At 40.3% G+C, this 15,336-nt stretch overlaps 1 protein-coding gene across 1 annotated transcript in view; it reads right to left on the bottom strand.

Moving 5' to 3' along the window:
* Positions 1 to 752: 752 nt before the first annotated feature.
* b4galt6 (UDP-Gal:betaGlcNAc beta 1,4- galactosyltransferase, polypeptide 6) overlaps positions 753 to 15,336 on the bottom strand; it is a 67,770-nt gene continuing 53,186 nt past the window's right edge. Inside the window, exons 6-9 of the mRNA XM_060823886.1 lie at positions 15,137 to 15,324; positions 12,996 to 13,118; positions 8,047 to 8,148; positions 753 to 1,675 (exon numbers count right to left, since the gene is read on the bottom strand). Of these exons, the coding sequence (XP_060679869.1) occupies positions 1,528 to 1,675; positions 8,047 to 8,148; positions 12,996 to 13,118; positions 15,137 to 15,324 (561 nt within the window). The 3' untranslated portion in view covers positions 753 to 1,527. The remainder of the gene's footprint in view (positions 1,676 to 8,046; positions 8,149 to 12,995; positions 13,119 to 15,136; positions 15,325 to 15,336) is intronic.

The following is a 15,336-nucleotide window of genomic DNA, read 5'->3' as shown; positions in this document are numbered from 1 at the left end:
GCTCTTCAAAGAATCCACACATTTTGAACAGACAAAATGAGAAAACAGATTATTTTAAGATTTTGATGGGGAATGCATGTTGCCCTTCCCTTAATGGTAGAGACCGTCAGTTGTAACGATTTCCATCAGGTTAAATCAAAAGTAAAAGGCAGGTTCTCAAAGACAGTCAACAAATCCCAGCTTAAAGGAATGGGACATTATCTGAAAGGAAGCTATTTGCACAGAATCATTCCATTATTTGAATAGTACTGGCATGTATTCAGCAATTCATGAAATTTTGTTCTTAAACTTATATCCAGTCACTGACCGCATGTTATTTTTAAGAAAATAATGTTAGCACATTCGTATTAATTTTAGAATGCTTGCGGTCCTCCCCACCCAACCCCACCGTGAAAATATTATAGAAAACAATGTTTCACTTCCCAAATACAGCAAGTGCATAAACACCATATCTCTCAACATGCAGGGGAACGATAAGAGATGGTCACAGCCAGTCAGAACAGTGTGGCAAGAAAGTTGGTTTTGTAATGAGAACCATCGATAACTTTGCACCATCTCCTCAGCAACTAAGACGGCACAACCCTCCAAGGGGAAATTTGGTTTAGCTTGTAGCTTATCTTCAATTCTTTTAAAAGCAAATACCTATCCCACCCCTGTTTCCTTCCCAACTTCCCCCACATCTTGGTTTGAAGCTTTCCTTCCCCAAACATAAATGAATCAGATAGCACTATACCACACATCAGAAGATAATCCAAAGCTAAACTCATTTTACTTTAAGAACAAAATAAGTATTTTTCAAATCAAAACCAGAAGGTGAAATGACTTGGCAGTGTAGAATCCTACTGTAACAAGGTATGGTTTTAGCTAACAGCAACCAGACAATATATTGCAATCTTCCCATTGTTCAGTAAGGAAATTAAATGATGTGTCTTAAAGACTATATACATTTTGTTCTTACATGCCAAGTTACACACATACATATATATAGATATATATATATATATCTCCTTTTTAAAAGGAACATCACACAAATGCATTAGTTTAATGGTATAAAAAAGGAGTGGCAAAGTGCACAATTTTACAGTATATTTACAAATCCACAGCATTATTTCAAGCCTTCATTTTAGCTAAAAATACAATATGTTATGCAATACATACAAATGGAAATTCTATTGGCTTTAACACCTTTATACAAGAACAGCTGATCACGACGAGAAAGCTAAGACAATAACGCAAGGACTTAACAGTCAGAGTAGTCCTGCTGTAAACCTCTTGATTTCAGAATGATGGCATGTTGTTTTGCAAAATGCAGAGTGAATTCATTAGCAAACGCTACTAAGACATGCAGGTACAATCAGCTGTTCAACATTCAGGACTCAAGCCGTCATTAAATCATCCACAGCTGCGGTAGTTTGGCTGTTCCTCAAGACCCTTAAAGTCCTTCACTGAACTGCCATTAAACAAAAATGTTCTGAAATCCACAATGCTCCAGAAAAGCCATTAAAATGTCAGATGGTCCCATCCTCTTTAACCTTCAATTACAGGAGCCAACTCTGGTGTAAGGTTCACTGTTATATTTTTGTACAAAAAGTGCAGAGTTATATTTGGAGCATACTTTAGGTTATTCAACCCATCCAGGGGTTGACGTTCTTTAGAATACCTCAATAATTTATATCTGTGGAAAAAAAAATTGGAATGATCAAAAAAGTAGCACAATAATCTAACCTGGGGTACAAGTATCAGAATCATACAACAAAGAAACAGACAATTTGGTCCACATTAGTTTAGCTCAGTTGGTTGGATGGCTAGCTTGTGATGGAGAGTGACACTAACAATGTGGGTTCAATTCCTGCACTGGCTGAGGTTCCCATAAAGGTCCCACCTGCTCAGCCTCACCTTCAGGTTAAACTACCATCAGCCATCTCTCTTCAATGAGAGGGCAGCCCTATGGGACCATGGTGACTTCACCTTTACCTTACTGACACCGGTTCTTTCAAAAGATTAATCCTTGCCATATTCTTTCCCAACAGACTTGCAAATTTCCAATTCCCTATTGAAAGTTACTATTGAAGGCTTCCATAATTTGCAGAATTTTTTTTTTTAAAATGCACTCATTTTTCCTGTGTTTATTTTAACTTGAATTACTGCCTTTCCAAAGAGTTGAAAAACTTCCTCCATGGCTTTCCTGTCAAAACCTCTAAACATCTCTATTAAAGCTGTGAATGCTGTACTCAGCACCTCTAGGTGATGTAATGAGAACACACATGCAAAGAGGCTCTCGATGGAATTATTAAGATGGCACAAATAGAAGAACTAACCAGGATTTGGGGAGGTTGGAGGAGACCAACAGAAGCTTCCACTTGTGACAATGTATGCTCAGCAATCCTTGCCTTTCTACCTAGCCCATTCCAGATGTCTTACTGACCCGGGGAGAGGCCCTTCCAGGAGGTAGTGATGAGCCCATTCCTTCTGATCCCCTCATCGCCTTCTACACTAGATTCCAGCAGTCACTGGGCATAGTAGGGCAACCTCAGCAAAGGAACGGTGGCCGACAAGATACCACAAGGGAGTGGGATCACCCCGTCAATCAGTCTCTGCCACATCCCCAAACAGAACATCTGTCTCTCAGCTACAGTCGCCATCTTCCCTACATCCTGGCCTCCTCCCCAAAAACTCTTCTCACCCTCAACCAGGGGAAAGGGGAGCAATGTCAACAGCGGCTAAACTCATTAACACATTTCAGGAAGTGGTCTGACCTCTGGATATGGATATCTGGGCAAGTAGGTAATGGTTGACCGCTAGGAAGTCCAAGAGAACCAGGAAGGTAGCAGGAGTCCTTGTGACAATTTTGCTTGTTAAAATGGGTTTTCCATTTGAGATACTGGTGACAGCAATGGCCTGAGAGGAGAGCAGCAATAGCCAAGCCCATGACACCTTAGATACTTCAGCTATACTGAAGAGTAGAACAGAAGAGATGGGGCAGTTGCTAGGTAAGGAGCAAATAGGTATTTTTATTGTGAAAGAGGAGACTCTCAGATGTTACACTGTCTCCCTGGTTCCAGGGTTGAAGAAGCCACAGAATGACTGCAGGACATTATTCTGGGAGTGTGTGATCAGCCAGAGGCACTGACGACATGGACAGGAAGGAGTACATAGTTGCAGTCAGAGTTCAGGGAGCTAGGTTATAAATTAGCAAGCAGAATATCAAACTCAGTACTTGTTGGATTGCTAATGAGTGCAGAAATAAAGAGGATACGATAAACTAATGTACGGCTGGCATCATGTTGAAGAGAGTACTTTAGATTCCTGGAATGCTAGCACTAGTTTGTTTTGGGTGGGTGGAGGGTTGGTGGTTGGATTTGAATACAGCTGGGGCTGAGTTCCTTCTGGAGGTTTTCACTCGGTGTTATTTTAATGGAATTCAAATTTCACCGGCTACCATGAGGGAATTCAAACCCATGTGCACAGAGCATGAGCCTGAAGCTCCAGAATAGCCATTTCAGAGACATGACCTAATGCCACCTGTTTGCCTTTGCATCTGTCTTCACCAAAGACGTAAATAATACCCAAGCAAAGAGGTAGACAATACTAAGACAAAGGAACAAGCTCTGATGCTAGTAGGGCTCAAAATGCTTCAAGATTAGCCATAGGATTAGATTACCTGCACTCAATGCTGACAAGGAACCAAGACTGGATGAGATGCATCCAAGGATATTAAAAGGATGGAGTGTGGAACTTGCAAAAGTATTAACCATAATTTTTCATGCTGCCTCAGATTCAGGTGGTATCAGAGGATTGAGGATTGCTGAAAAAAGATTGTGTCACATTTAGGCCAGCAACTAGTTAGCCTCAGTGGTAGCTGCAAATGTGTTGCTGGTCAAAGCACAGCAGGCCAGGCAGCATCTTAGGAATAGAGAATTCGACGTTTTGAGCATAACCCCCGTCGAATTCTCTATTCCTGAGATGCTGCCTGGCCTGCTGTGCTTTGACCAGCAACACATTTGCAGCTGTGATCTCCAGCATCTGCAGACCTCATTTTTTTACTCTTAGCCTCAGTGGTAGTTCTTATAAGAAGCGATCTTTTAGCATAGGATAAATGGACAACGTGGGTTAGTTAAGGTGATCCAGAATTCTGAAGGTAAAATTATGCTCAATTAACGTACTGGAAATGTTTAAAGAGATAACAGAGGATTGAGGAGACTAATGCTTCTGATGTAGTGGACACAGACTTTCAAAATGTTTGACAGTGCGACACAACAGACTTGTGAACCATATTAGTACTAATGGAATCAAAGGGACAGTGGTAGCATGGATACAAAATTGGCTGAGTAATAGGAAGTGGGGAGCAATGGTTAATAGTTTTTTTTGAATTGGAAGAAGTTTTGAATTGGAATTTTTTTGGAGAGGGGATAGGAAAAGCGAATTGTGGAACAAAGCAATACTGGAATCCTTGCTTTTCCTGATATATTTTAATGATTTAGATCTGTGTGTACTGGACATAATTTCAAAGGAAATGAATTATACAGAACTGAGAAACACAGTAAACCCAATGAAAAGGACTGTGTAGAACGCAAACATGGTACTGAGGAAGTAGGGAGGCTGTAGAAGGATCTAGACAGTTTGGGAGAGTGGTCCAGGAAATGGCTGATGGAATTCAACGTGAGCAAATGCGAGGTCTTGCACTTTGGCAAAAAGAATAAAAGCATAGACTACTTTCTAAACGGTGAGAAAATTCGTAAAGCCAAAGTACAAAGGGATCTGGGAGTGCTAGTCGAGGATTCTCTAAAAGGTAAACATGCAGGTTGAGTCCATGATTAAGAAAGCGAATGCAATGTTGTCACTTATCTCAAGAGGGTTGGAATATAAAAGCACTGTTGTGCTACTGAGACTTTATAAAGCTCTGGTTAGGCCCCATTTGGAGTACTGTGTCCAGTTTTGGTCCCCACACCTCAGGAAGGACATACTGGCACTGGGGTGTGTTCAGTGGAGATTCACACGGATGATCCCTGGAATGGTTGGTCTAACATATGAAGAACAACTGAGGATCCTGGGATTGTATTCATTGGAGTTTAGAAGATTAAGGGGAGACTTAATAGAAACTTACAAGATAATACATGGCTTGGAAAGGGTAGACGCTAGGAAATTGTTTCCGTTAGGTGAGGAGACTAGGACCCGTGGACACAGCCTTAAAATTAGAGGGGGTCAATTCAGAACAGAAATGCAGAGACATTTCTTCAGCCAGAGAGTGGTGGGCCTGTGGAATTCATTGCCACAAAGTGCAGTGGAGGCCGGGACGCTAAGTGTCTTCAAGGCAGAGATTGATAGATTCTTGATGTCTCAAGGAATTAAGGGCTACGGGGAGAATGCGGGTAAGTGGAGTTGAAATGCCCATCAGCCATGATTGAATGGCGGAGTGGACTCGATGGGCCGAATGGCCTTACTTCCACTCTTATGTCTTGTGGTCTTATGGTCTAAAGAGACACCGGCAATTTGATGGAGTGGACAAATAGGTGGCGGATGGAGTGCAATGCAGATGTATTTTGGTACAGAGAAAGTGGAGATACAGAAGAAAATAAAGCATACTACTCAAACAGAGGGTCAGCAGCTGAGAGATTTAGGTGTAAATATGCATAAGTAATTGCAGGTGAAGAGAACAGTTAAAGCAAAGAGTATCCTAGGTTTTACTAACAGGAGCACAGATTGAAAGAAGAGCAAGGAGGTTTGGCTGATCATTATTAAGATACAGGTTTGGCCTGAGATGCAGAATCATGTACAATTCAGAAGACAGATGAGAACACATTAGATGGAGCGCAGAATAGGTTCACAAAGTTGGCTCCAGGAATGAGGGCAGAATGATAGATCGGAGGATTTGGGTACATTTTACCTTTTATCCCCCCCTTTATTCTTTCATGGATGGTGGGTGTTGCTAGTAAGGTTGCTCATCTCAAATTGCCTTTGAACGTGCTGGGGCCATTCCAGAGGGCAGTTTTGAGTCAACTACATTGCTGTACACCCAGTTAAGGACAAAGATTTCCTTCCCTATAGGATGTTGATGAAATAGATGGGTTTTCATAACATTTACAAAACAGTAATGGTCAACACTACTGAGACTAGCTTTCAAATTCAAACGTAGTAATTAAATTTAAATTTGAATTTGATCAGCTGCTATGGTGGGGTATGTACCCATATTCCAGGACATTAGTCTGGGCCTCCAGATTACAGTGATATTACCACGACCCCAGTATTCCATTGAAAGAGGGGATTTTAGATGAATGTTTGAAACAATGTGCAAGGTTATCAGAAAAGAAGAATGGGACCAAGTTATCGTGATTATTTGGAGAGGTAGTGCAGAAATGATGGCCCAAATGGCCTCCTTCCATATGATAATTCTGAGATTTAGGGCATGAATGAAACATGGGGGTCTGGCCTACATGTGACTCCAGCAATAGGGCGATTCCTAACTGCCCTCTGAAGGCCACTCAGTTCATAGGTAATTATGGATCGGCAATAAGTGCTGGCTTTGAGAGTGATGCCAAAGAATAATGAAAAGAAAGGTTAAATCCCCCAATGAATATTTTAATGTAGCATAATCTCAGAGACTGAAATCCCTCTTTGTTGAAAACTGGTTTACAAACATGTTTTGTTTAATTCAGAGAATCAATGATGAGTTTGAAGTAAGTTTAATTTATCTGCTAGAAGGGATCATTCAGGACAGTTAACGGGGTACCATTACCTCAGCAAACATTTGTGCGTTTTCCAAATCAGGAGTTTAGTTAGAAATCTTCAGGTTATTAGAACAGAGTAAGTTGAGGTTCTCAGATTTGAGAAAGAGGTCTTGTTAGCAGATTTGGAAAGGTCTTATTGAACGTTGTCCACAGCTGATGGCGAAGAATCTTTCAAGAATCATTTAAGAAGAACCCTGAAGAGTTGAGACAGGGGTGTAATAATTCTGGATGAGAGTCTCTGTAACTGACAGAGTCAGGAAACAGGCTTAAAACTTTGTTTTACTGTGTGCTTTAAACTTTGCTAAGATAAGTTGCTTTTGTAAAAAAAAAAATCTCTTGTACAATAAACTCCTGCTGTTAAAGAAAATCTGCAGCATTGTTTGAATATGTTTCGATGACAAACCACCATATTAGTTAACTAAATGATTAAAAAAGATATGATCCATCAAGTTGAGTTTCTTTATGCGATTTGAACTGTGTAGCATTACCACCATAATGCAATGCTCATGTCCCACTTAATTGTCCAACCCACCAACTAGAAATATTCTTTTGAGTTCTATACTGGCCTCCTCTCCATTTACAATACTTCCAATTTTTGCATCATCCACAAGTTTTGAAAGTGTACCCTGTACACCAAGGTCTAGGTAGTTAGTACACAAGAGGAAAAGCATGGCCCCCAATACTGATCACTGGAGAACTAGTACAAATATTTCCCAGTCTGAAAAACATCCATTAACAATTACTCGCTGTTTTCTGAAACTCCGCTTTCGCCAATTTTGCATTCATGTTACTGCTGTCCTTTTTATTCATGAGTTCTAACTTTCCTCATAACCATTACACAGCACTGTACCATCTGGCAGATCATGTACAAACCAACAACACTGACATAATCAACCAGCTTTGTCATCCCCTCAGATAACCCTGGCAAGTTAATAAATAAAATGATCTTCCCTTAAGAAATCCATGCTAGCTTTCTTTAATCAACCTGCATTTGTCCATGTGACTATGAATTTTAGAATCCAGTCAGGAGCCTTTTAGTCAGCACAGAGAACAACTGTGATGCTATGTGACTAGGGTGGAATCAAACCCAGATTTCAGAAGAAGAGTAGTAAGGTAATCTATTAAGCATATCAAGTTCCAATCATTTATAGTTTCAAGCACAAATAGATGTCCAAGCAATGCATTTTCAAAAGTACTTGAAATGTCCTCAAACCTTATGCTTTCAAATAACTTACAGAATTGAGAAAACAAAAAGGTAAAGGGTATTTTCTAACAAGTCTCCAGTACACTTTGAAAACATGCAGCAAGGTTGACAACTTACCTGCCTAGAAACTGCACCTCCCCTCGATGATGATGGGGGATCGATTTGTATTTTCCCAGGTCTCCTTCTGGCCTTGTCACATTATATCCTGCAAAGGAAACTCTGCAACATGAATGAGAAAGAGGATTAGTAAGTCAGCCAATTTGCCTTGAACTTCATGGAATATATTCTATTAGTGCACTTAGTGGATTTAATGGAAAAATTAATTGAGATTTATATGTTAAAAACACAACTAAGAAAAATGTAAATGTGCATAATAATTTTTCATTAACTAAGAACAGATTTCATAACATATTGATAAAGTCAATGGTTAGCTATCAGTAGCTTCTAATGCAAAAACAGAAGTTACTGGAAAAGCTCAGCAGGTCTGGCAGCATCTGTGAAGGGAATCAGAATTAACGACTTGGGTCCAGTGACCCTTCAGAGGAAGACTTACTGGACCCGAAATGTTAACTATGATTTCTCTGCAAAAATGCTGCCAGACCTGCTGAGCTTTCCAGAAACTCCTGCTTTTGTTCTGATTTACAGCATCGGCAGTTCTTTCGGTTTTTACTTAGTAATTTGTAATGAATAGGCACAATTTTATTGGAGGTTAGTTTCTCTGTGATGAGATTTGTAATGAAAGGTCATATCTGGACAGAATAAGGACTACATCATAGGAAGTTAGAACTGCAATGCAGTGGATTTGATTCCTGTAAGTCATAACTGAGCAAGTTAAAATGATTAACACAATGCAGGGCCTTGGAAAAGTAACGGCTGTGAGCTCAGTAAACATGCATACAAAATATAGTACGTGAGATACATTAAGCTTAATATTACTGTGACAAGGTTAGATATTCAGAATCTTGGATGAGTAAGATGGAGTTCAAATTCTTCTGTGGCAGCTAGGGAATTTAAATTCAAACAGGCATCATGTAATTCAGAACCAATTTCACTGAAAAGAGACACATTGCTGAATCTGTGCATCTTTGACCCATCAGGACAAATACAAGAATTCAAAACTTCAAATGATCACAGCAGCGTTTATGCTTTGAGAAAAAAGGATGCTGATTAGCTGAGGCGTTGCCACAGATTTATTTTTTGGGGGGGGAGCACTCTAGGGAATTAGAAGCCCCCCGTACTGCCAGGAAATTCAAAATGGTTGTATTCCTTTTGACAGCAGATAATGGGTCATATGTATGTTATTACAATGGCTCCAGCATGCAGAATGAGCCACATGATGAGAAATGGAAGCTAGAGAATTTGGGGAAGTAAATAATGACATATTTTTGTGATGGACACTTTTCAAGTGGACATATTACAGAAGAGAAGGTGCTGGACATCTTAAAAGGCAAAAAGGTGGATAAATCCCTGGGATGTGATCAGGTGCATCCCAGAACTTTGTGGAAAGCTAAGGAAGAGATTGCTAAGGTATTTTGTATCATTGATAGACACACATGAGATGCCAGAAGATTGGAGACTAGCTAATGTGGCCCCATTATTTAAGAAAGGTGGGAAGAAAAATGCATGACATCAGTAGTGGGTAAGTTGTTGGAGGGAATCCTGGGGAACAGGAGGGACACACACTTGCCTTCATTGGTCAGAGCATTGAGTATAGAGTTGGAATGTTAAATTGCAGCTCAGGACATTGGTTAGGCCACTTTTAGATTGCTGTATTCAGTTATGCTCTCCTTCCTATCGGAAAGATGTTGTGAAACTTGAAAGGGTTCAGAAAAATATTTACAAAGATGTTGCCAGGGTTGAAGAGTTGAGCTATAGGGAGAGACTGAATAGGTTGGGGCTATTTTCCCCTGGAGTGTCGGAGGCTGAGGGGTAACCTTATAGAGATTTATTAAATCATGAGGGGCATGGATTGGGTGCATAGCCAAGGTCTTGGGTCTTTTTCTTAGGGTAGGGTGCCCAAAACTGGAGGACACATGCTTAAGGTGAGAGGGGCAAGATTTAAAAAGGGATCTGTAGGGGAGCATTTTCACATTGAAGTGGTATGTAGTATGAGCTGCCAGAGGAAGTGGTGGAAGCTGGTACAATATTTAAAAAGGTATCTGGGTACACGAGTAGAAAGGGTTGAGAGAGATATGGGCCAAATGCTGGCAAATGGCACGAGGTCAGGTTAGGATCCCTGGTTGGACACAGATGAGTTGGACTGAAGGGTCTGTTTCTGTACTGTATAACTTGATGACTAGTTACCTAACATTGAAAAGCTATGTCTTGAGTGTGATTAAACAAAGCAAAAGTCAATGTTGGAGAAAAAGATTCACTTACTGCCTGCATCCCAATTAATGTACTCGATAATATCATAATAATGCTTGTATTTCAATTTCCTCTTTTCCTATTTTGAGCCTTTTTTTAGAAAAGTCCAACATCTCACTCTGCTCCCCTTTTACTACTCTCCTCTAAGTCTCCTAATTACAACCTTAGTGTACTGTTAGGATTCAAACTTCTTTGCATTGCCAAAAAAGCCTACACATTATTCTTCTCCACCAGCAGTTCAGCTATTGCTGAAAATCTCATTCATGCCTTTGCTACCTATCAACTCAACCATTCCAGTGCTTCCCTGGCCAACCTCTCACCTTCCTTAAACTTGAGCTCACCCAACAATCTACTGCCTGGATCCTAACTCAACTAAGTTCTGTTCATCCATCATTGTTGGGCTACATTAGCTCTCATCCCAACAACAACTCACTTCTAAAATCCTCATTTTCAAAACCCTCTATGGTCTTGATCCTTATAATCCTCAGAAATCTGTACTCCCAATTTGGTCTCTTGCACCTCACCAATTTTTATCACTATCAGTGGCCATACCTTCAGCTGTCTAAAAACTCAGGTTTTCCCTCCTTGAACTTGCCCAATGCTCGCGCTCTCTCTCTCTCTCGCGCGCTCTCTCTCTCTCGATGTTTGATCAAACATTTGGATACCTTTGCTACTATGTCGTGTGCTCAATTTTGAATTTTGTTTGCTATTATACCTGTGAGCTTGTTGCATTATGGACTCTATGTAAATGCAAGCTGTTGTTATTGTAGCACTAGTATTTATCTGCTGCTGAATGAGACCATAACTCATCCTCCATTTCACTCCACTCCCCCCTCCACCATCGCACCTAGCTCAATTCCTGGGCATTAATCTTTTTAAGTTCCTCCCTACTACCAAAAATGTTGACATGACGGTGGCCTGTGAAGCCTCAAAAAAATTAAAAACAGGAGTTGACTTATTCACATCCCTCCTGCTTCAGAATTACATAATAACAACTCGGAGCAGATTGATTTAAAAAAGTCTGACACGAGGTCTGTACTGAGTGGGTGCGTCTAATGCTGCCAGGCAACACATTACATATCATGCATTTGAATTGTTACACATAATTGTAAGGTACTAGTCGGTTAAAAACACCAGCCTGTGGGGTGAAACATTGAAGATAACTACCAAGTCATGATTGAAAGCTGGGGGAGAGCGGGTAAATTTATTTTTTTTTAAGAATCATCTCATGAGAGGTGGGCATTGCTGGCCATGTTAGCATTTATTGCCTGTCCATAGGGCAGCCTTAAAGGAAGCATCAATGAGGTGCCTTCTTGAAACACTACAGTCTACATGTGGTACTTTGACCCACAATGCTGTTCGGGAGGGAGTTCCAGGATTTTGACCCAGTGACACTGAAGGAATGATGACATATTTCCAAACCACTCAGGATGGTGAGTGGCTTGGAGGGGAACTCATAGGGGCTGGTGGTTCCTGTGTATCTGCTGTCGTTGATCTTCTAGATGGTAATAATTGTGCTTTTCAAAAGGAGCCTGGGTGAATTTCTGGAGATTTTATACACCATCCTATACACCATGTATACATAAAATCAGGACTGTGGGGGAGTGAAAGAAAGGGAGTCAGTTTATAAGCTGCAATATGTGGGTTCACTTTCACTGGGCTCTGAATCTGGCAGTGAAATATCAGCCATACCTCCATTCGAGATCACTCTTCAAAGCACTTCTTTGATGGTAGAGTGCACACCATTCCAAATCAAAGAGGGCAAACCTAATAATAATCTGGTCCTAAGACAGCCCTAAAACACAGACGCCAACATTCTCCTTTCCACCTACTCAGAGATGAAATGATTCAACATAGCTACAAATTATATTTGCTATCCTGTACAAGACCACTATGGCGGTACCATGGTTCTTATTATTCAGATGGACCTACATTGCCTCCTATCTTCTAACATCTGTGAAGGTCTTAAGCAGGGTGTATAGAAAATTTACAAACAGAGTTCCTAAGATGACAAGACTTCAGTTGTATGGGTAAATCAGTTAAATAGAGTCTGTTCTCCTTAGTGTGCAGGTGCCCATACTGGACTGGGATGGACAAGGTCAGAAGTCACATGACACCAGGTTATAGTCCAAAAGGTTTATTTGAAATCACAAGCTTTCGGAGCACTGCTCCTTCAAGTGAAGGGAAGAAAAGCACAGAATGTATAGGCAGAGAGATCAAAAGATCGTACACATGGTGTACACTTTTGACCTTATTCGCCTTAGAGTTTCAGAGAAGATTTGATATATGTGCTCAAACTCATGGTAAGTCTAGGCAAAAGCAGATAGAAGGAGATCAATCCCAAAGGCAGAAGAGTCAAAAACCTTTCACAACTTAAAAACTCTACTCAGTCCTCTCTTAAGTCATTTCTGTTTCAGAAAAATATTCCAGAATCTCCAATTCGCAGCATAACATTTAAGGTAGAAAAAAATGAGCCACATTAATTGAGAGAGAACAGTGTTTAAATAATTCCCTCCAGTTTTTGCAGCTGATTATGAGCACTGCATCTGAATGCTATTTAATTATCCAGCCTCCAATTCAAATAACTTTCCTCTCTGGTATATGAATGCACCAAAAGGTAAAATATTTAACAGAAACAGTCAGCTCAGCTTTGAGCTGCAATCGCCAGCTTTAAATCTTTACTTATGAATGATTCTTACCTGCGCCACAGGTCATCATCCTCTCCACCCCATCCCCAGAAGGCATTGGGAAAACCATTGATTTTCCTGAACTGCTCCACTGTTAGACCACTGACTCCACCGAAGAACTCATTGTATGGCAGACTAGAAAAAGGGGGTGGGAGGTAATGATTAAAAAAAAGAGGCAATCATCCAAGGACTGCAAGGTATGGAATTTTAAACAAAAAGACACCAAAAGAAAATAGAAATAGAGAACTCACCCCAGTGATTTGTTAATGCATTAAGAAAGATATTCAAGATGCCAGAGGTAGGTTCTATACACAGAGGGTGGTGGGTGCATGGAATGCATTGCCAGCAGTGGTAATGGAGTCAGATACATTGCAGACATTTAGCAACTCTTGGATAGGCACATGGGTAATTGTAAAATGTAGGCTAAATTGATGTTAGAGTAGGATAAAACATCGCGGGCCAAAGGGCCTGTTCTGTGCAGTACTGTTCTCAGTTCTAAGTTTGAAGTAAATATGTTAACCAGAACATAAAACAACAGGACAAAGAAACAGCCATTTGTTTGAAGAAAAGCAAACATAATAATTTTGTTTCAGCTTATACACAAAAGATTATGAAAATTATTCAATTTTTAAAACTTGCAGCAACAGAAAAAGATTCTGGATTAATATTATTGTTAATAGAAGCAAAACACTGCAGATGCAGGAGAAACTCAGCAGGTCTGGCAGTATCTGTGGAAAGAGAAACAGAATTAATGTTTTGGGTCTGTATGACTCTTCTTCAGAACCAAACTTGAATAACTGTTGTGTTCTTTTTCAAGAGTTCAGTTCTGAAGTCAAGTCATATTGGACTCAAAACATTCCCTTTGATGCTACCAGGCCTGTGGAGTTCCTTCAGCATTCTCTGTTAATCATTCATGTTCTCGGAATGATGAAAGCGTTTATAAAGTTATTGATGATCAACACAGTGGCCACATTTAAGGGATGGCTAGGGAGAAGATATGCTGATGGGCTTAGATACATATGGAGAAGATGTGGAGAATAAAGATTGGCATAGAATTAATTAGGTTGAGTGACCTGCTGCTGTGCCACAATTTCTACGCAACTCTAAGTCACAGCAAGCTATCCTGATCAGGCAACGATGCAAACAATCACAGGTTACAGAGCTTTGTTTTTGACAAGACCCAGTAGGTTGTGGAATGCAGAATGAACAAAATTTATCTTTTTATTTGAGAGAATGATGTAAAGTACAACTTTTGTTTTACTCATTCATAAGATGTTAGCATCACTGGCTATGCCAGCATTTATTGCCCATCCTTAATTGCCCCCTGATCAGTGTAGCTTTAAATTGCTAGAAGTATTTCAGAGGGTAGTTAAAAATCAACCACATTGCTGAGGGTCAGGAGTCACATTGGCCAGACCAAGGAAGGATAGCAGTTTCCTTCCCTTAAGGATCTCTCTTGATCATAGAAACACAGAAAATAAGGGAAGTAGGCCATTCAGCCCTTCAAGCCTACTCTGCTATTTAACATGGTCACAGCTATTAATTCAACTTAGTGTCTGTTCCTGCTTTCTCCCCACACACTGATTCCTTGAGCCTCAAGAACTAACTCTTTCTTGAAAATATTTCAATGTTTTGGCGTCCACTGCTTTCTGTGGCAGAGAATTCCACAGGCTCGCCACTCTCTGGGTGCAGACATTTTTCATCCTGGTCCTAAATGGCCTACTCCATAATCATAGACTGTGACCCCTGGTTCTGGACTCTCAGGTAATTAAGAATGTCTTTCCTGCATTTACCCTGTCTAAATAGACATCAGTGAACCAGATGCTTTCTTTTTGATCAATTCACAGTAGTTACACGGACGCTGTTGGATTAGCTTTTAGTTCCAGATTTTCATTCAGTTCAAGTTTTACTACCTGCAATGCTGGATTTGAACCCACATCTACATTAGCTTGGGGTTTTAAATTACTAGTCCAGTGACACTGTAACCATACCACTACCACTTAACTACTGTGACACAGTTTTCCTTCCAATTTCAGTGCTTACAATTTGAGAGGTTATGCAATCACTTTTTGCCCCCCCCACATCCCCTCACCAAAAACAATTTCAGATTTTGTACTATCAAGACAAATAAAAAAAGTGCACCAGATACTTACAGGTACATGTACTTGTCCAGCTTTGATGCAAAATGCCTTGGCATCTGCCCACATCCATAGTAGTTGCGATCACTTTCTGGAATGTGATCAACATCATGGAAAATGAGACAGTCCCAATCTAAATCCTTCATAGCCTCCATAAAACCAACGTTAAATAGCATCGCACGATTGAAAGGATAGTTACCAGCCTAGGGTGGTGA

Source organism: Hemiscyllium ocellatum, chromosome 4 (assembly GCF_020745735.1).
Source record: "Hemiscyllium ocellatum isolate sHemOce1 chromosome 4, sHemOce1.pat.X.cur, whole genome shotgun sequence".
Lineage (NCBI taxonomy): Eukaryota > Metazoa > Chordata > Chondrichthyes > Orectolobiformes > Hemiscylliidae > Hemiscyllium > Hemiscyllium ocellatum.
The sequence above is the reverse complement of the archived record's forward strand: the minus strand, read 5'-3'. Positions and strand labels throughout refer to the sequence as shown.